At 44.9% G+C, this 21,875-nt stretch overlaps 1 protein-coding gene across 1 annotated transcript in view; it reads left to right on the top strand.

The window, feature by feature from the left end:
* The window catches only part of LOC134612892 (interleukin-6 receptor subunit beta-like), a 545,043-nt gene that overhangs the window by 30,103 nt on the left and 493,065 nt on the right, over positions 1-21,875 (top strand). The window contains exon 2 of the mRNA XM_063457346.1: positions 16,068-16,178. Coding sequence (XP_063313416.1) covers positions 16,068-16,178 — 111 coding nt within the window. The remainder of the gene's footprint in view (positions 1-16,067; positions 16,179-21,875) is intronic.

Raw genomic sequence — 21,875 nt, 5'->3', positions numbered from 1 at the left:
TAAGAAGAGGGGAGGGGGGAGTAAGAAGAAGAAGAAGGGGGAGTAAGAAGAACACAGGGAGTTGGGGAGTAAGAAGAACACAGGGGGGTGAGGAGAACACAGGGAGGATGGAGGGGGGATGAGAAGAGCACAGGGAGGGTGGGTGAGTGTGAGAAGAGACCACTAAGGGAGGGTGGGGGAGAGCTCTAAGGGACAGAAGGGACAGCTCTATAGGACAGGGGGCAAGACAGGGAGCTCTTTCACACTATGCGCACACACACACACACAATGCATCCCTATACATACACAGAAACACACAATGCATCCCTATACATACACAGAAACACAACATGCTTCCCTTACACACAGAGAAACACACAATGCATCCATTACACACACACACACAATGCATCCTTTGCACACATACACAGAAACAGACAATACAAACACACACACTTTCTTACATACACACAGAAACACAATGCATCTCTTACACTCAATGCACACACAGACACACACCTTGCATCGCTTATGCATACAAACACAGATTCACACAATGCATCCCTTACACACAACCAGAAACACATAATACATCCCTTATACACAAATACACACTCCTTCCACTACACACAAACACACTGCATCACCTGCACAAACTGGTATCCCTATACACTACATACCATAAGCACACACATTAGATCCTCTACAATAACACATAACACATCCCCTACACACTCCACTCCCTGTGAGCGAACTCATGGGTGGGTGGAACAAATAAGTGGACTTATGAGTGGGCCTTATGGGCATACTCACCGTCAGGCCCTGGGGCCAGTGGCGTACTAAGGGGGGGCGGGGGGGGCGGCCCGCCCCGGGAGCCACTGACTAGGGGGGTGCCATGACGTCCGGTGTCATGTGTCACCCCCCGGCCCCCATCATTACGCTGCGCACAGCCGCAGCACCTTTGCGGCCCGGCAGGACTTACTACATGGATGAGAAGGGGAGGAGTGTTGCGGGCCGTGGCGTCGCGCAACGTGATGACGTCGTGCGCAGCGCCGTCAGCCCGCCTTCACGGATCTTCAGCGGAAGGATCCGGGCGGTGAGGCACCCAGTCGGTCAAGGCATCAATAAAATGTAAGTAGTAATTTTATGTGATGGGGCTAAATTAATTAAAGGGGGGGTGGGGTGGATAATGGATTAAAGAATTAAAGGGGAGGGAGGTTTAATTAAGGGGGGGGTGTATTAATTAAGGGGTGTGTATTAATTAAGGGGGGTGTATTAATTAAGGGGGTAGTGAGCATTAATTAAGGGGGTTGTATTAATTAAGGGGGTGTATTAATTAAGGGGGGAGTGAGTATTAATTAAGGGGGTGTATTAATTAAGGGGGGAGTGAGTATTAATTAAGGGGGTGTATTAATTAAGGGGGAGTGAGTATTAATTAAGGGGGTGTATTAATTAAGGGGGGGTGAGTATTAATTAAGGGGGTGTATTAATTAAGGGGGAGTGAGTATTAATTAAGGGGGTTGTATTAATTAAGGGGGTGTATTAATTAAGGGGGAGTGAGTATTAATTAAGGTGGTGTATTAATTAAGGGGTAGTGAGTATTAATTAAGGGGGTTGTATTAATTAAGGGGGGAGTGAGTATTAATTAAGGGGGTGTATTAATTAAGGGGGGGTGAGTATTAATTAAGGGGGTGTATTAATTAAGGGGGAGTGAGTATTAATTAAGGGGGTGTATTAATTAAGGGGGGTGTATTAATTAAGGGGGGAGTGAGTATTAATTAAGGGGGTGTATTAATTAAGGGGGAGTGAGTATTAATTAAGGGGGTGTATTAATTAAGGGGAGTGAGTATTAATTAAGGGGGCGTATTAAGGGGGAGTGAGGATTAATTAAGGGGTGATTGGATTAATTAAGGGGTGAGTGGATTAATTAAGAGGTGAGTGGATTAATTAAGGGGGGAGTGAGTAATTAAGGGTGGTGTATTAATTAAGGGGGTGTATTAATTAAGGGGGAGTGAGTATTAATTAAGGGGTGTATTAATTAAGGGGGGAGTGAGGATTAATTAAGGGGGCGTATTAAGGGGGAGTGAGGATTAATTAAGGGGTGATTGGATTAATTAAGGGGTGATTGGATTAATTAAGTGGGGAGTGAGTAATTAAGGGTGGTGTATTAATTAAGGGGGTGTATTAATTAAGGGGGGTGTATTAATTAAGGGAGAGTGAGTATTAATTAAGGGGGTGTATTAAGGGGGAGTGAGGATTAATTAAGGGGTGAGTGGATTAATTAAGGGGGGAGTGAGTATTAATTAAGGGGGTGTATTAATTAAGGGTGGTGTATTAATTAAGGGGGTGTATTAATTAAGGGGGGAGTGAGTATTAATTAAGGGGGTGTATTAATTAAGGGGGGAGTGAGTATTAATTAAGGGGTGTATTAATTAAGGGGGGTGTATTAATTAAGGGGGAGTGAGTATTAATTAAGGGTGGTGTATTAAGGGGGAGTGAGGATTAATTAAGGGGTGAGTGGATTAATTAAGGGGGTGTAATAATTAAGGGGTGTGTGGATTAATTAAGGGGTGTGTGGATTAATTAAGGGGGTGTGGATTAATTAAGGGGGTGTGGATTAATTAAGGGGGGTGGAGTAATTAAGGGGGTGTATTAATTAAGGGGGTGTATTGATTAATTAAGGGGGGAGTGAGTATTAATTAAGGGGGGTGTGGATTAAGGGGGGTGTATTAAGGGGGTGTGGGTTAATTAAGGGGGGTGTATTAATTAAGGGGGGTGTGGATTAATTAAGGGGGGTTTATTAATTAAGGGGAGAGTGAGTATTAATTAAGGGTGGTGTATTAAGGGGGAGTGAGGATTAATTAAGGGGTGAGTGGATTAATTAAGGGGTGAGTGGATTAATTAAGGGGGTGTAATAATTAAGGGGTGTGTGGATTAATTAAGGGGGGTGTATTAATTAAGGGGGTGTGGATTAATTAAGGGGGGTGGAGTAATTAAGGGGGGTGTATTAATTAAGGGGTGTGTGGATTAATTAAGGGGGTGTGTGGATTAATTAAGGGGGTGTATTAATTAAGGTGTGTGTTGATTAACCCCTTAAGGACCAAACTTCTGGAATAAAAGGGAATCATGACGTGTCAGACATGTCATGTGTCCTTAAGGGGTTAATTAAGGGGGGGTGAGGATTAATTAAGGGGGTGTATTAATTAAGGGGTGTGTTGATTAATTAAGGGGGGTGAGGATTTATTAAGGGGGGTGTATTAAATAAGGGGGGTGTGGATTAATTAAAGGGGGCTGTGGATTAAAGAATTAAAGGGGGAGGTTTAAATAATGGGGTGCAGGTTTTTTTTTTATTAAGGGGGTTGCAGTATTCTATTTATTAAGGGAGGATGTGCACTGCAGATTTTTGTTTTTTTGTTAAGGGGGTGTGCTGACTACTTATTGGGATTAAGCTGACTACTTATTGGGATTTTTATAAGGGGGGTGTGCAGGTTTTTGGGATTAAGCAGGTTAAGGGGGTGTGCTGACTACTTATTGGGATTAAGCTGACTACTTATTGGGATTTTTATAAGGGGGGTGTGCAGGTTTTTTGTTATTAAGAGGGGTTGTGCACGTTTTTGTTTTTTATTAAGGTGGTGTGCAGGGTTTTTTATTAAGGGGGTGTGCAGGATTTTTATGTGTAGGGAGTGAATGAAATTTATGTGATCGGGGTGCAGGGTTTTTATATGAAGGGCGAGACAAGGGGCTTTGTAGAAAGGGGCAGGGCAGGAGTTTTCTAGAAGGTTCTCACAAGCCCCTTTCTACAAAAGCACTGGTATTGAAAATATTGAAAAAATATGTGGGTGTTTTCTTACATTTTTATTATGGGGGGGGAGGGGGTGCCACACTCAGGGTCCGCCCCGGGTGCCAAATGCTCTAGGTACGCCCCTGCCTGGGGCCCAGACCTTGAGCTGTGTAAGGGGCCCCAAAATATGGAGCTGCTTCAAATCCTCCCAGAACATTGAATTTTGTGACCACAGTTGCAAACAGCCTCCAGAGATCCTGTTCTACACCAGACCAGTGGAGCCAAACTGCAGCCCATCATCATCCTCATCTGGTTGTAAGTAGGCAATCTAGTATATTATTAGTGACACTAATCTATAATTCACCTCACATTAAATGGACACTATAGCTTAATGAAGTGGTTCTGGTGTCTATAGCTGGTCCCTGCAGGCTTTTTAATGTAAACACACACTGTGTGCAGCACTGGCGTTAGTTCATATGGCAGATCATGTGTGGGGCATTGTGATGTCACATGGGGGGGGGGCGGCAAATTTTTATTTTGTCTAGGGCGGCAAAAATCCTTGCACCGGCTCTGATCCTGGGCAGGTGCACCAGTCTACTGGAGATCCACAGGAGGGGAGTGCACTGATTGCACTGCACTCTCCTCCTGCCCAGACCCGTCTTTACAGCAGTGCAAGTGCCCTCTGCCCCTAATTTACAGTGGCTCACACTCACAACAAGCAGTGCCTGGAGCCCTTTGCAGAGACGGGAACAAAGAGGTTCTGCAGCAGCTGGCTGTCCTGCAAGCATTACATTAACCCCTTAAGGATCAAACTTCTGGAATAAAAGGGAATCATGACATGTCACACGTCATGTGTCCTTAAGGGGTTAAACAGCTGTTCCCCATGCAGGCCACAGGTGGCGCTGTGCTGGGAGAATGTGATTACTCTTCACTTCCTCCCAGCCTACAGAGCAGCGCATGGGAGAGAGAGAGGAGGAGGCATGATTTAATCTTACAATAAGTCCACTAAGCAAATCTTTATAAATTTGGGGGGGGATCAGCTCTGTTTCCACAGTTTATTGGTGTTTACTCTGATGTCTGTATTAATATTGAGGGCTGTCTAAGTAGTTACATCAGTGTGTGTCGGCAGGGCCAGCCGTTGGGGTGTGCAAGCTGTGTTGTCATGCAGGGTGCCATGACAATAGAGGTGCCCGGCGGCCAACACAGCTCACAAGTTGGGTACACCAGCATATTTCATTTAAACGATTCGCTGGTGGTCCACTGGTGTGCACCAGCAGTAGGTGCAGTCAGATCATATCCTCTCCCTCGTGGTTCTGGTGCTCAGTTAGTGAGTCAGAGCACAGGCTCAGAGATTCTCAGCCTGCGCTCTGACAACATTGAAAGTCAGAGCCGTGAAGGAGCGGGTATGGCAAAGAGCTACTGATTAGTATAACATCAATATCCGTTATAAAACCAGGAAAAGGTGGGTATGGATGGTGAACTGATTTGGTGGTGCAATGGGCCACTTGACTGGTTTTGCCCCCCAGGCCTAAGGCTACCAGCCCTCCCCTGTGTGTATATATATATATATATATATATATATATATATATATATATTTGCGGCCATTACAATACTGGTAGAAAGTGAGATTTAGTCTAATGTCAATGAGAGAGATAACAGGGATAACAGCTTCAATGAGAGATCTGACTGGCATTCTAAGCTCAAGAATTATTTTTTCCTAGTTTATTGAAAATTGCAAAGCAAACTGTTTTGTTTTTTGCCTTTTTTTTTTTTTACAACTGCAAAAACAGATATTAGAGAGGCTGATCTTGATGGAGAGAAGGGCTGAACATGATGGATGCAATGTTCTGTTCAGCCTATGCAACTATGTGAAGCACACTTACCTGGAAATTTTTCTGTAGCAGCTGACTACTTATTGGGATTTTAGGTTTGCATTAAAGGATCAATATAGTCACCAGAACAACTACAGTTTAAAGTATAATCAGTATAGTGAGTATAGTCAGTCTCTGCAGGCTTTTTGCAGTAAACACTGTCTTTTCAGAGAAAGGTCAGTGTTCACATTACACTTCCAGTGGCCACTCGTCAGATGGCTACTTGAGGTGTTCATGGGGCAGTGCTGCACAGTGTGCAGCACTGCCAGTCAGTGTCCCCCACCCTCTGCATGGAGACACTGAGACACTGAACTTTCCTCATAGAGATGCTGAGATAATCAAAATTGACAATCTCAGTCAATCCAATGCTTTCCTGTGGTGATGATGTCAAACTATATTTAGGAAGGAAAGGGTGGACCGGGAGGCATAAGCCAAATGGCAATTTATTTAGGTAAACTAGAAACAGGGTAAGAGCTGTGGCAACTGACATTTAATGTGGATAAGTGCAAGATAAGTGCAAGAGTATAGAATAGTTGATAGAGTCCTAACCTCAACAGGGATTTAAGAGTAATTATTTCAGATTACTTCAAGGTAGGCAGACAATGTAATAGAGCACCAGGAGGTGTATAGGGAGAGGTATTAGCAGCAGAAGGAGGGAACACTGGTGAGACCTCACTTGGAGTATTGTACGCAGTACTGGAGACCGTATCTCCAGAAGGATATTGATACTTTGGAGAGAGTTCAGAGAAGGGTTACGAAACTGGTTCATGGATTACAGGATAAAACTAACAAGGAAAGGTTAAAGGATCTTAACAAGTATAGCTTGGAGAAAAGACGAGACATGGTGCATATGATAGAAACATTTACCGTATATACTCGAGTATAAGCCGAGTTTTTTAGCACATTTTCTGTGCTAAAAAACCCCAACTCGGCTTATACTCGAGTCAATAGTCTGTATTATGGCAATTTGCATTGCCATAATACAGACTGGGGGAGAGGGGGGCTGGCAGAGCTGTTCCTTACCTCTCCTGCAGCTCCTGTCAGCTCCCTCCTCCTCCGCGCCGTCCGTTCAGCACCTCGGTCAGCTCCCAGTGTAAATCTCGCGAGAGCCGACAGGAGCTGCAGGACAGGTAAGTAACAGCTCTGACAGCCCCCTTCCTCCCCCCCACTGAACTACCAATGCTGGACCAGCAGGGAAGGAGAGCCCCCCTCCCTGTTATGTATCAAGCAGGGATGGGGGACGAAAAAAAGAAGATAGTAATAATAATAAAAAAAAAAAAAAAATTAAATAATAAATGATAATAAAAAAATAATAATAATTAAATTAAATAAATAAAAATAATAATAAATAGTAATAAATTTTTTTTAAATAATAAAAATAAAATAAAAAAAATTGCCCACCCCCCCACCAAGGCTCTGCAACACACACACACACACCACTCATACATACACACTGCATTCATACACACAAACTGCACTCATACACACACACTGCACTCATACACACACGCTGCACTCATACACACACGCTGCACTCATACACACACGCTGCACTCATACACACACGCTGCACTCATACACACATGCTGCACTCATACACACATGCTGCACTCATACACACACGCTGCACTCATACACACACGCTGCACTCATACACACACGCTGCACTCATACACACACTGCACTCATACACACGCTGCACTCATACACACACGCTGCACTCATACACACACGCTGCACTCATACACACACGCTGCACTCATACACACACGCTGCACTCATACACACACGCTGCACTCATACACACACGCTGCACTCATACACACACGCTGCACTCATACACACACGCTGCACTCATACACACACGCTGCACTCATACACACACACTGCATTCATTATACACACACTGTAAATAAATATTCAATTAATATATTTTTTTTAGGATCTAATTTTATTTAGAAATTTACCAGTAGCTGCTGCATTTCTCACCCTAGTCTTATACTCGAGTCAATAAGTTTTCCCATTTTTTGGGGGTAAAATTAGGGGCCTCGGCTTATATTCGGGTCGGCTTATACTCGAGTATATACGGTAAATACATAAGGGCAATCAACACAGTAAAGGAGAAGATTATATTTAAAAGAAGAAAACTACCACAACTAGAGGATATCGTCTTAAATTAGAGGGGCAAAGGTTTTAAAACTAAAATCAGGAAGTATTACTTTATTGAGAGGGTAGTGGATGCATGGAATAGCCTTCCAGATAAAGTGGTCGAGATTAACACAGTGAAGGAGTAAAGGCATGCGTGGGATAGGCATAAGGCTATCATAGTTATAAGATAAGGCCAGGGGCTAATGAGAGTATTTAGAAAATTGGGCAGACTAAATGGGCCAAATGGTTTTTATCTGCCATCACAGTCACATTCTATAGTGTCAGGAATACATATTTGTGTTCCTGACCCTACAGTGTTCTTATAAATCCAGTCAAAATTTGATAAAAAAATATATTCTGCTGCCAATGCAAGGACACAATATTAAATTGTAGATTATGCTAGCTTTAGTGTACTTATAATCTTAATTTTATTAATGACAGGAGGTGAATATTTGCTTAAGTCTCTCTTTACTAGAACTCCACAGCAGCTAAAAACGCAGAGAGTAGGGGGCGGGGCCGGTCCGCCGAGCTGGACGGTCGCAGCTTGAGCAGCTCCTGAAAACGACTACTCTCTCACCCTAAAAAAAAACATGTTTTTCTCTCGAAAACACAGACCGGCAGCATGGATCTCCGGAACAAAAGGGGCACTGACCCCAGGGAGAGGCTGGCTGCCCGAGCTACAGTCCCCTGGGGGAGAGGACTTCGTTCCCCAAGATGGGGCCTTCTCAGGCGGTGAGCGGAGCGGACGGCCGCTGCCCCGCTATCCTGCCCAGCAGCACCCGACCGGAGGTCCGGATCGGCGCAGACCTGGCCCCGTTCCCCCCCCTCTGGGCCGGGGGGGTGATCCCGGTCCAGTGGCAACAACAACAGGCCACCCAAGACCTAGTAGCTTCACCACCACAAGCTGCGGCCTCAACCTTAAGATGGCGGACGCCACGCGCGCCGACAGCCTGCAACAACCCAGTGCCCCAACGCGAAGCACTCACAAGCACATGCTGGCCTGTCACCCACTGCGCCCAGAGGTGAACTCGTGCTCAGGCGCCCCGACGGGATAGCTAACCTCTGTGCTCCGACCCAGCTCCACGGCGGGTCTGAAACCAACAAAAGAGAATGATGCACAACAAGCCAGTACCTGCATTGCCAGGGACCACACGGACGGCACACGAGTAAGCATAACCACCTCAGACGTGCCGAAGAACCAATTTCCCACACGGAGAGCTATCCATGCCGCAATTTACACCATGACGGAAGACGTTGTAAAGCATACAGACAGCCGGGCTGCTACTCCAACACACTGCCATCACCACACCAGTGGAGTACCCAGAATTCAAGGACTGCTCTATCGTGGCGAAGCGTGGCAGGGGCTAAAAGCAACAACAGAGCTCCCTGATGCTAGACTCTGTATCTGTATTTCATCACACACAGACCTTCGCCTGGCCGACGTGGAACCCATCTAGGGTGGACATTTTACAGTCTAATCCTAAGTGTTAAGGCTGCTTTAGAGTTTAATATAGCCACTCATTCACTAGCTCTAGCCCAGCATAACCTGCAACCACTCTCACTAAGTTTAGGCAGCCAAGACAGAGGTTTACTCATTATTGCAGTCAGCCTCAGAAGAGCTTAACAACTAGCATGCAAAACTTTATCACTAGCAGTTATCAACTACTTGAATGGTAATGTTGTATTTAGCGGGATAAAATAAGCATACTTATTTACTGCAGTCACTAGTATGTAGCTTATGTTAGCTTAAACAGTCAGTAAACTCACTAACGACGTAATGACAATCTACCTAAGTCTGTATAGTCTAATTAATCTATATAAATGCTGCTCTAGTACTGCAAGCGTGACATTTTAACTCACCTATAGTTAATCTATGTACACCCGCTGGCTATTAACAGAATCTTTTCACTCTATGTTCTCCACTTAGAACAAGCATAGTCGTTTAAAGACTCAGGCATCATGACTATAAACGTAGGTTATACCAATCCAACTTGCAAAGTGTCGTGAACAGCTTGTTTAATTTACTATGTATGTGTGGTGAAAACATGGCAGGCGAATTCTGTCTCATTGTTATCTATCATAAGTTAAAAACTTGTTGATTTTACGTGATGCCTCAAGCTAGTATACTAATTTTGTTTTATTTTTATTCTAATGTTTAACCTCTGCATGACAACGATATCAGGATGCCGTAAGCAAGCTCGAACACAAACAAATAGATATAGTTTAGACATGTCTGCATAGCATGTTACGTTTTAAAACCTAAAATTGTGCAAAATCTTCCAAGCCACTGTTTAATCTATGTTTAAATATATCTGTACGCTGTTGTGGCGTTTAAATGCGCTTTGTACCTCCATGCACAACAAAAATAAAGAATTAAAAAAAAAAAAAAAAACGCAGAGAGTAAACAACCAATCAAAAAACAGTAAGGAGACCATATAACTTCCTTCTCAACATTCCATTTCCATTCCAGAAATAACGACTCTCATAGCATCCTTCAACCGAATTGAAAACTTGAACGTGATCTCATCCTGGAATCTCTACACTGAAACAAGATAAACAGAATCGAAAAATGTGATTAGCCAATGAAATGTACGTCTAAAACATGCAGCCACCCAGTGTAAAATATAGTGAACACCACCAAGTCTACAGATCCCCGCCCTAGGCCATAATGAAAAATATACAGGAGATTTAATAACCATAAAGAATAACTGACCAGAAACATACCTCTTTAATAATACGCAACACACAAGAAAATAAATACAAACAAGGGTCGGGAATCAAAGGATGTTAAATATTCGCCTCCTGTCATTAATAAAATTAAGATTATAGGTACACTAAAGCTAGCATAATCTACAATTTTATAACATGACAGGAGGCTTCACATTTGCTGTTTCAACGCTCAGCCAGTAAAGCAAAAGATGCATATTCTGCCGGTCTGAAATAAAACTGTAGAAAAGTGTCTTCTCGAGACCAGTCTGCTGAACGTAGAATATCAGAAAGGGAAGCACCCGCTACTAGGGCTCCTGACGCCGCCGCGCCCTTACCAAATGAGCACCAAATGATAAGTCCACACCGGCCAATGACAATGGCCATCTGATCCAACTAGCCAAAGTAATGGTAGAAATTGGTTTATGTGGATGCACATAAGATATCAACAGTTGTCCCAATTGAGAACTTCGAAGCAGGGCAGTAGCTGTCACATAGTGAGATAGAGTAGCAACCACACAGAGCTTAGGAGCCTCTCAAAAATATGGATATAAAATTGCAGTGGAGTCAGACTTGGTACGTTTCGACACCGAAAAGGTCACCCCGTCTGGGGAAAAAGTGAACGCGATAACATCAAAAGCCCGGACGTTGGAAACCCGACGAAAAGATACCAGGCACAGAAGAAGTGTAAATTTTGCCGACAAAATTATAGGTTCTCATTCTCCCGCCATTCCTGAATGAAATCGAAAACCCGGTGTACATCCAAGAGGGATGTATATTTAGGGGCCGGAGGACGTCTGTTTCCTCTCAAGAGTCTACACACCAAGGGGTCTTGTCCGATGGGCGTCCCCTTGTCACGTATTCATCCGCTTATAAAAATGTGGTTAATGGCATTTACTGTCCACACAGGAAAAGTTGTGCCGAGCAGCAACCAAATCCACAGAAGGGTTAATGCTGAGCAGCAATTATGCAAATGAGAACCTGGTAACTGCCTATGGGGTGAAAGGATGGTTACAGCCTATCAGATCTAGAGGAGGGGTATTAAGGCCCAGTTCTCTTCCTGCTCAGTGCACTGCCGTGGTTTCCCTTGTGGTTGTCCGAGAGCGCGTTTCTGATTCAAGTTTCTTCTGGTTTTTTACTTTGGCTTTGACTCCCCTGTATTCTGTATCCCTGACTTCTGGCTTTCTCTTATCGTTGTGTCTCTTTCTGTATCCCCTGACCTCGGCAAGTATCCTGACTATTCTTCGGTATGTTAAGTCCAGCCATTCTAAGGCCCGATCATACATTACCTATTAGTCATCTGTGTGACACAATTCTACGTGCTGGATCAACTAGTAATCCTGACACCCCTGAATGGGAACATGAGACGCTGAATTGGCCGATCTGGCCATGTTAACCGAACGATATGACCTCCCTTGATCGAAGAGGTAAGAGACGAAATTCAATACGCTGGCTACAGGTGCTGTAAAGGGATCGATACTCCGTTCCAGGCACCAATGACACTATATGTCCCAGGTGGACAAATAACATCTCCTCGTTCCTGGGGCCCAAGAGTCCCAGAGGAGGGTCCTAGCTGATCCCGATAATTAATTGACATTCCAGGAACCCCCTAAAAAAGACTCCAAGCAAGCAAGTGGAGATGGCCTTCCAGTACAAAGGGGTAATGGTTGCCCCGTGAATCCGCCAGGAGCGTCTGCGGGGTTGGGAGGAGCAGCGGCTCTTGACATGACAGCTCCATTAATTCTGGGAACCAAGCCTGGCCTTGCCAAAGAGGTGTCAGCAACACCAACAATATCTGTTGGCGCCGTAACTAGAGTAGGACCCTGGAGATCATAGTGAATGGTGGAAATGCGTAGGCTACCTGTGACGGCCAGTCCTGAAGGAAAGCATCCACTGCTGTGCATGTTTGGTCCGGGAGCCAACTGAAATAAGTCAAAACCTGGAAGTTCGTTCTGGAAGCGAACAGATCCACCGTGAATGGGCCCCTCCGTCGTGAGGAAGATCGGTCGATGTAGCCGTCAACCGCTGGCATCCCTCCAGTGTCTGGAGAACCAGTCTGCCATCAGGTTCGACACACCTGGGAGATACTACGCTTGGAGAGTGATATTGCGCTGAAGGCAAAAGTTGTAAATCTCCTTCGTCACTTCCGTCAGTGCCCGTAAGCGGGCCACTCCCAAGCGGTTGATATAATGTACTGCTGATATATTGTCCATTCTCAGCAGGATGCAGGAATCCAACAGATAACCCGCAAGGCTCTGTATTGCAAATGAGCCCGCAATCATTTCTAGGCAGTTGATGTGATATCCTGCTTCTGTGCGTGACCAGGGGCCTCCCGTGGAGGCGGTTGTGCAGGTCGCTCCCCAGCCCCATAGGCTTGCATCCGATTCCAGGACAAAGTCCGGAGTCGGGGCGGAAATCGCCTTGTCGTTCCAGGCTGACATATGTAAGAGCCACCAGCGAAGTTCTGTCTTCTGTCTGAAGGTCTAGGCGAGTGAACCAATCCCCTAGGCGCAGCAAATCTCTTAGAAGATGGATCCCCTCCATCTTGAAGTGTTGATAGGAGATGAAGGCGTTCAGGTTCCTCAGGTTTATAACCGGATGGAAATCTCCCATTTTCTTCTTGACTGGGGAAATGGAGCTGAAGAAACCTCCTTCGTCCGGCGCCCTTTGTCGAGAAGGGCCTGTATTTCGGTGTCCACCAGAACTTGTAGTTCTCTTGACGATACCGGAGCCGGGAGAGGTACCTCCTGGACTGGGGGCAAATGGAAATCTATAGCGTAACCCCAGACCGTCTGGAGTATCCACGCGTCTGAAGAAATGTCCCGCCACCTGTCGAGACAATAACGTAACCTGCCGGCATGCAAAAGATTGGGAGAACAGTGAGGTGTTACTTGTCTCACCTGTAGGCATTCTGCCTCTTCCACGAGTCCGGCTTCCTCTGCCACGGTCCGATCTCTGGGAAGTGAAGCAGCCGAATGGTAGCTGGGGAAGAAAGATGGTGTCCGGGATCCTTGATGGCTCGATGGCCAGAAATGGCTGGAGGCACGACCCCGCTGCCGTCCAGCCCTGCAAAAAAGACGTGGGGTATGAGTGCGGAACACTATCCTCATTGATGACTGGGATTGACGTGTATATGTAGCTCCTTGATGAAGGGTTCTCTGAACAACAGCCCATTGGCTAAAGGTACCAGCTCTTTTGATCCCAACTCAGATAGTTTAGCATCCATGCGCATGAGGACCGCCTTCCTCCTCTCTGTGCAAAGCGCCACATTGGAATTGTCCAGCAGGCAAATGGAGCGTAATGCCCAATCTCTCATGGCTGCTGGGTCCAGGGAAGGGCCCTGTGAGACAGCCTCATCTGCCATGGTAAGGATCCAGGCCAGCGGCCCCAACATGTCCAGCACTTTATCTTGTGCCAGGCGGAGGCTGTGTTCGATCCCTTTCTTGGGATCGCGGCTGGTTCGGGTCAGATAGGTGGAGACCATCGGGTCGAATTTGGGTGTCATAGCGACCTTGTCTGCTGCGGCACTCAGCCCTAAATCTCTTCCGAACTGCCCAATCGAGGTGTCTGCGAACCCAATAATGGACAAACTTGGCCAGATGTTCGGGTAGGGACCACTCAGGAGACCTGGGGTGCCGGTTGGTGTGTGGGTCAAATAGGGGCTCGCCCGTTGTGTCCAAGAACACATCCTCCCCAAAGGAGGAGTGTAGGTGTTGCGAAGCAGTCTCACTGGCTCCTCCGTGTCCTCCTCACCCCACCTGCCTTCGTCCTCCGAGGGGGATTGATCCGCCCGCCATTCATCTAGTATTGAAGGGGGTGGGGGAAGGGTGAATTTTTCTTCCTCTTTGGGGGAGTATCTTGGACGTGCCTTCCGGGTACTTGGCTCAGGGCCTTCACCCTTCCAGTAGCGCTTAGGTGCGTGTGTCTGGTCTCTGTCTGGTGAGTTTGGGCCAGACTCTATCAGCGTGCGCTGAGTCTCCGTTATATCCCTATCTTGGGATGTTAGGGGCAGTGCACATGAGAGTGCTTTCTCCACGTAAGCGGCCACGTTGATCATAGCCTGTAGGCTATCCTGGGTTGGAGCGTCCATATTCTGATCGTAGCATGACCCTGGGGGTAGAAATGACAGGTGTCATCCTGGCTATTATGGGAGCAATGTATATGGACACAATTCCTAGTGTCTATAGAGAGGTCGGGGTGGTCCCCAAGTATAAATACTCCCCACTTAATTTCTTAGGCCTGCGGCCGGAAGGGATTTAGGCATGGACCAGCGCCAGCTTAGAAATAGGGCACTGTCAGGGCAGGCCAGTCATAGGGCATAGACAGAGCAGGACGAATTTATGGGCACAGTCAAATCAGGCCAGTCATAGGGCACAGACAAAGCAGGCCAGTCAAAGGGGCACAGACATAGCAGACCGATCAATGTGGCACAGAAACTTGTGGAACATACAAACTTATAGATAAATATCCTCCTGCAAAACCCCCATCTGTGCACAGTTAAACAGGAGGTCTAAATGCAGGGAAGGAAGGGATTGTTCCCTAGTCCGCCAGAGTAGTGGTAGGCCCCAGGCCACGGTCTTTATTATACACAGTACACAGTTTCCCTGCTGGGGAAAAATAGAGCACGAACGCTTTAACAGACTCAATCTAATGGGCAGAGGAGGGGGCGTGCATTAGCGCTCCCTCCTCCACCCGGCGGACACACGCGGTCCGCAGATCGAGCCAGCTGCGGTAGGCGGCCATGTGCAGAAGCTACGGTCGGCGGGTAGTGCGTTCAATCGCGAGCACCATGCGACCGGAGGAGGGCACACACACGGGACCGCTGGAGATGTACTCCGCGGTCCCGGGGCTCGGGGGGAGATCGGAGGAGGCAGAACAGGCCGGCCGAGCGGCACAATTCCCGTGAGGTCAGAGAAACAGGCTACAAAGCGCAAAATGAAATAAGAGGGGACAGATAAAGGGGAAAGAACCCCAGAGAGGATACATGTTGGGGCCACTGGCCCGGGTCCTTACCATGGCAGATGAGGCTGTCTCACAGGGCCCGTCCCTGGACCCAGCGGCCATGAGAGATTGGGCATTGCGCTCCATTTGCCTGCTGGACAATTCCAATGTGGCAAACAAAACTCCCCACAACCCCAGGGGGAATAAGGCAGAGAGCCTAAACTACTAATACAAATAAGTCCCCCAAAAAATAATAAAGTCAAAGCTGTAAATATAATAAAATATAATAATGTCACAACGCCACCAACTAATATTAGCAGGAGGCATTGGTACTCTGACCTGTATTGATGCGGAGCAGCAAAGAAAGAGGAAATGGAATGCTGAGAAGGGAGTTATATGGTCTCCCTACTGTTTTTTGATTGGTTGTTTACTCTGTGTTTTTTGCTGCTGTGGAGTTCTAGTAAAGAGAAACTTAAGCAAATATGACGTCTCCTGTCATGTTATAAAATTGCTTGCTATTATCTAGTAACATTAAAAAATTGCATTATTTAACTGACTATTTTTTCCAAATTAACTATTTTGATCTAAAATGTTAGGATTTATTCATTCAGATGTATCAATTTGGTTTTTTTTTTCCTAGAACTTTGCCTCATATCTTTGGATCAAGAGTTTGCACATTACATTCAGATCAGACAAAAATATGCAAAGGGTTTATGGAGCGATTGGAGTGACTTTATATTTGTACCAGCTGGTAAGCATGTATTAGGAAATATCTGACTGTTTCTGGATGCAATTCTAAACTCCAAATTTACTTCCACAATTTATAGTAAAAAATTAGTTTAAAAAGTGTATAGTTATATTGGTCCCCATCCCCTGAAAAAGTTGCTGACATTTATCTTTAAGATTAGGCCTATTTTATGTTTTCTCTTATGAATGCTCATGTAAGTCAGGCTAACAGAAGCAAATGTTTGGTTGTACTCTCGTATAAGACTAATAATCTCTGGCTTCAATTTAATTGTATGGACCAAAAACAGTTGATAATTATCAACTTGCTTTGCTGGATTTCTATCAGCATTTTTTAATGACAAACCCTGTAGATTTATGGCGTCAGTATGATCCTCATATTTCTATAAGAGAGGTGAAGACATATTCAATATTTTAATCATTATTTATCAGATACTAATAAGCCTTTAACAGTGGCGATTTATTTGATCCAAACCAGTAGGTTTATCTGGAACTACTAAACTGCCGATAAAATATATTGTCTCTATTTAAGTTGAGGTCTAAGTCAGCTAAGCAATCTTTTTGCCCATGCATTTGCACATAATGCACACACATCAAATTATTTACAACTTATTCACACTTGTTTCTAAGGAATAACAACCAATATGACTATATGAAGGCTAATAGTCATGTTAGTTCCTAGGTTGCCATTACAACAGAGTAAAGATTATTAGTTGAAATAAAAGAAAAATAACTGAAAGTAAATAAATATTCCTGGATAATCACAGCAGCATTACTTATGGGGTAGCTCTGCCCCAGCTGGATCAGGACAGGAAACCAAATAAAAAAGAGACTGTATGCATAAAAGGTTCCTCCTCCTTTCATACAACAATATTTTTTTCTTTTTTGGCCACCTTCTTATGTGTACCATGGGCCTCCCAGACAGTTCTCCCAGCCTCTCTGTATCTGAAGGTGAACAGCCTTCATGAGTAGGACTAACTGGGTCACATTCAAAATTTGTATTTTTATTTATCAACTTTATATTTATGTGGTATATCTGAGGACTGGCATGACTGGTTTCAAGAAGCACTATTTTTCCCCCCATGTATGCTTTGGAGGCAGAAGGAAAAGTATTTCTACCAGCACATCAGACTTCCTAGTGCAGCAATGGGAGAATTTGCTGCCTTTTCTATCCTCCCAGGCAGGAAAATGTGCTTCATGCTGAATAATACAGGCCATTGCTGAAGGCTTTAAGCCCTGCACTAAAAGCATGATACCACCAAAACTTAAAAAAAAAATAAAAAAATTCCTCTTCATCAAAATCAGAACAGACCATATGGAAGACATTTCAGGGGATGAAGAGGAAGAGATGGATTATAGTCTAAAATCATTGGACTCAAAGTCAGTGGAGAAATTAACATAACTCATCAGAGAAATCCTCAGGATTCCAGAAGAGAAATCAGAATCTTTGGAATTGTTTTTTTGAAGACCTGAAATCCTCTAAACATACATTTCCAGTGCATCCTACAATTAAATAGAATAATCTCCAGAGGAGTCAGGAGAGAACATTTTATCAATACTCTCATATTGATATATATTTTTTGTATAACTGTTGATATACAGGACAATAATGGGAATAATGTTAGTTGTATTCAGTTTAACTTTAGGCAATTACAGCATGGTTTAAGGGTAAGGCTTAAAGCCATAGGCCCCTAACAGCAAAAGATCAGATATGTAGTCCACTTTACATACTATAGAAAAGCAGAAAAAAAATACCAATCATACCACCACATTTTTGCCAAGATAAAACTAAATAAACCCATGTCAATTGAGCTACAGAAACTAGAGAGTTGCTCCTTACGAAAGGGATGCCGCTCTTACTTTAAACTGTTCTTTCACAATATCTGATATCATGTTTATCTTGTTAAGCATGCAAAGAGATACCTCCACTGATATAGAAAGCGACCAATTTAGCATGGGACCAGGGAATGTTGTGCCTGAGTTTACCTTAGCATGAGGGAAATGTGATGAAGATGTTATGCATTAACTAGACTCACCTAATACAATACCCCCAACATTATAGCCACAAACACCCGTTTAGGTGTAGGCCCCTTGAACCACTGGGTGCGGTACTGTCACGACACTCCTTAGTCGACATGCCCTCGTGCAGTACTCGCACTCACCACTCTTTCTGTTTGGCACTGTTCTCATTTCCTTTCGTTAGGCACTACACCTGGCCCTTGTCTAGCACCTATATATTCTGGTTTCTCCCCTCACTCCCTGTCAGATCATTATCCTCTATCCTTGACCCTGTACCTGCTGTTTCCTGGTTCCCGTGATTCTGGCTCCTTGCTCCTTGCTCCTGTCTCCTGTGTCTTGTTTCCTGTGTATCCTGAGTATCCTGTGTTTCCTGATCCGGTGTTCCGATGTCCTTATGGTCCTGTGTCCTGTGCCTCCTGTTCCAGTGTTCGCCTGCAGTGTTCCTGTCTAGACTCCTTCTCCAGTGATTCTGACCGTGCTGCATTATTTCTGTGTGACCTGCTTAGGACTTTGCCCCTTGATGTTCATTTTGTACTTGGTGGCTGCACTAACCTGACTAAGCCTTTACCTTTGCCTAGGACTATCGTGAACTCTGCCTGCTCTATTGTATATATTGGGTTATTGTATATATTTATATATTTGTGGCATTGTCATATTTTGTTTTGTATATATTATATATATATCTATATCCTTTTGGTTTGCCTTAATACATTTTCTTTATTACTCCATTTATCGTGTCCTAGAATTATTTCTCTGCTAAGTTGGTTCCCACACTTAAAGGGACAGTGCTGTTGCAGGGCAGCACCCCTTCATGTCATGACAGAATGATCTGACCACTTGGAACCGGCAGAGTATAATGTCTAGGATCACGATGGATAACCTTGTTGGTATTCACACTGATTCACAGCAAGAGTGTGCTCTCATTGAGACTTGTTGTAATCAGTTAGGTAAAATTCAGCGGCAGATTGGAAAGGCCTCTAATTTATGCTTATCTATTATAGATGTCTCCTGTCAAATCCAGAAATCTGTATTATGTGGATTTATCTATGAACTTCAAACTTTTCACAAAAACATATGTGATTCATTGCTTTTTCAGTTACCTAATTGCGATATATGGTTGAGAGAGCCTCCTGTGATAAGTAGGGTGTATACACTTATCCGTATGTCTCTTAAAGAGATATCACATAAAAAATCTTTATCATATTTGCAGAGACAAGTGAGAGTAATGCACAATAATCTTGTTGCCTTGTTACCTGAAGTGCAATTTATTATTGATCTTGTACAAGAAAGAATGACTGTCTTTATGCCTGATAATAATGATGGTATTCCCTTTTCTGATGTACATAGCATAACAAATCCTCCTGACTCTGACTTGGGAAAATGGCTTGTTGGTCCTCCCGACTGCAAAACCGAAGTCCCTCTGGAAATTAAAGCTGAATGCCTTCCTGCCCAAACAAAAGACGAAGATGTTGAGGGGTTATACAGCACTGGCGATCCCCTCATGGACCAAGTCTTTGATGAACTGGGTGCTCGTTGCATAGCAGCTTTAGAGGACGAGCAGTCTGAATGGGAAGGTAGTACCAGTACGCAGTTTCCTAATGTTGTCTCAGTACCAGAGACCCATAGTACCCATATATTACCGTCTCTTTTCTGCAAGATCCACTCGCCTATTCCCAAGGTGAAGCTACCGGCTACCAAGATGAACGATCTCAACACCGTTCAAGAGGGTACATGTCTGGTCAGAGAAAGTCTCAAGCAAACTCTGCCCAACCACGAAGCAGAAACAGACTCCCCTGAGTCTGCAACTAGAGATACGAATTCCTACCTCACCGTGCCAATTGAGGAGACCACCAGTGACCTGAACCAGGTAACGGGATCTGATCTGAAGGCCTGTCCCACAAAGGACAATGCATCCGAACTAGAAGAGTCACCTATAAAATGTGCTCCGGGTGATGCAAGTGACGACAAGGTTGGACCATTGAAATTGGGGACCAATCTCGTTGAAGGTGAATCTCCTGTCAAAAAGTCACCACGTAGGAGACGTGGTAAACGACCTACTTCTTTCAAGACACTGGCTGAGAAGGCTGAAGAACCAAAGGTGAAAACTTCAGAACAACCAGTGGAAGAAGAGGCTATTGTGCCAAAGGCAGCTCATGACGTTGATGTGGGGAGGCTTGATGATTCCAATTTTAACCCTTCTACCTCTGGGGGTTTGAAGATTGGCACCCCTCTCACAACCGCAACTGTGGAAAATGAGACCAGGCTTGTTCTAAACCCACAGCCTGAAGAAGACTCTACAGTTCTTCAAGTTACATGCTCTGGTAGAACAATTTCTCTGCTGCAAGAGGAAACCCCAACTACCAAGCTTGTACCTGAACCAAGCGCCGAAGATTATTCTAATCAGCCGCTTAACCAAACGCCAAAGGAAAGGAGTGTAACCGAACAAGGAGGTACCTGTTCCCATAATGAAGGAAGCTTCTTCTATGACATTTCAGTTACCATGATGTCTATCACTCCACCTAAACTCCAGCAAGTATTAAATGAAGACTTGCCTTCAGTTGAAAGTCTATCTACGACAAATAAAGAACTACCTCGAGCTGAGTTCACAAGGGACGAAGAGAATGACTTCATTAACCAGGTATCTCTAGCCGCTACAGAAAAATGTCAATTTGAGAGAGAGTCGTCTCTGCTTCGGTTAGCCCCGTGCTCGGAGAAATTTGGGGAACCCTTCCTTGATGCATATCTGCGGTCTGTGGAGGAAGGCTCGCAGAATGTTCTTGATCCTGTACCTATTAATTTAGGGGATTCTCCTTGTTTGGTTCCAGTGGTACCTACCCAAGATTACGCAGAGACTGTTCTCCCTTCGACTGAAGTTGCATCGCAGTCTTTGTTCCGAGGATCCCACAAGCCAGAAACCAAGTCAGACCCAGGACTTCTGAGTGATGAACCTGTTACTAGCAATAGTCCCAGATCTAGTGGGTTAGCACATTTGTTGGTCACTGGTAGGGAGTGTTTCTTATCTTATGTGCCTTTACCTTCTGTTTCTGTGTCTGCCCTTCTATTGCTAAATGTTACTCTACAGTCCTTGCTTTTATATGTTTCTATTCTGCCTCGTTGGTTTCTCCCATGGGATTATCCACCTCTCATTCCTCCTAAGCCTCCTCCTTGTTTTCCTCTACTGGTTGGGTGGCCCTGATTTTCTTCTGTCACCCGTGGGGGATCTTTGGGTTTTGGAGCGCCGGGAGTCGCTCCTTAAGGGGGGGGTACTGTCACGACACTCCTTAGTCGACATGCCCTCGTGCAGTACTCGCACTCACCACTCTTTCTGTTTGGCACTGTTCTCATTTCCTTTCGTTAGGCACTACACCTGGCCCTTGTCTAGCACCTATATATTCTGGTTTCTCCCCTCACTCCCTGTCAGATCATTATCCTCTATCCTTGACCCTGTACCTGCTGTTTCCTGGTTCCCGTGATTCTGGCTCCTTGCTCCTGTCTCCTGTGTCTTGTTTCCTGTGGATCCTGAGGATCCGGTGTTCCGATGTCCTTATGGTCCTGTGTCCTGTGCCTCCTGTTCCGGTGTTCGCCTGCAGTGTTCCTGTCTAGACTCCTTCTCCAGTGATTCTGACCGTGCTGCATTATTTCTGTGTGACCTGCTTAGGACTTTGCCCCTTGATGTTCATTTTGT

The sequence above is a fragment of the Pelobates fuscus genome, chromosome 5, assembly GCF_036172605.1.
Source record: "Pelobates fuscus isolate aPelFus1 chromosome 5, aPelFus1.pri, whole genome shotgun sequence".
NCBI lineage: Eukaryota > Metazoa > Chordata > Amphibia > Anura > Pelobatidae > Pelobates > Pelobates fuscus.
This window is presented reverse-complemented; position numbering and strand designations above follow the sequence as displayed.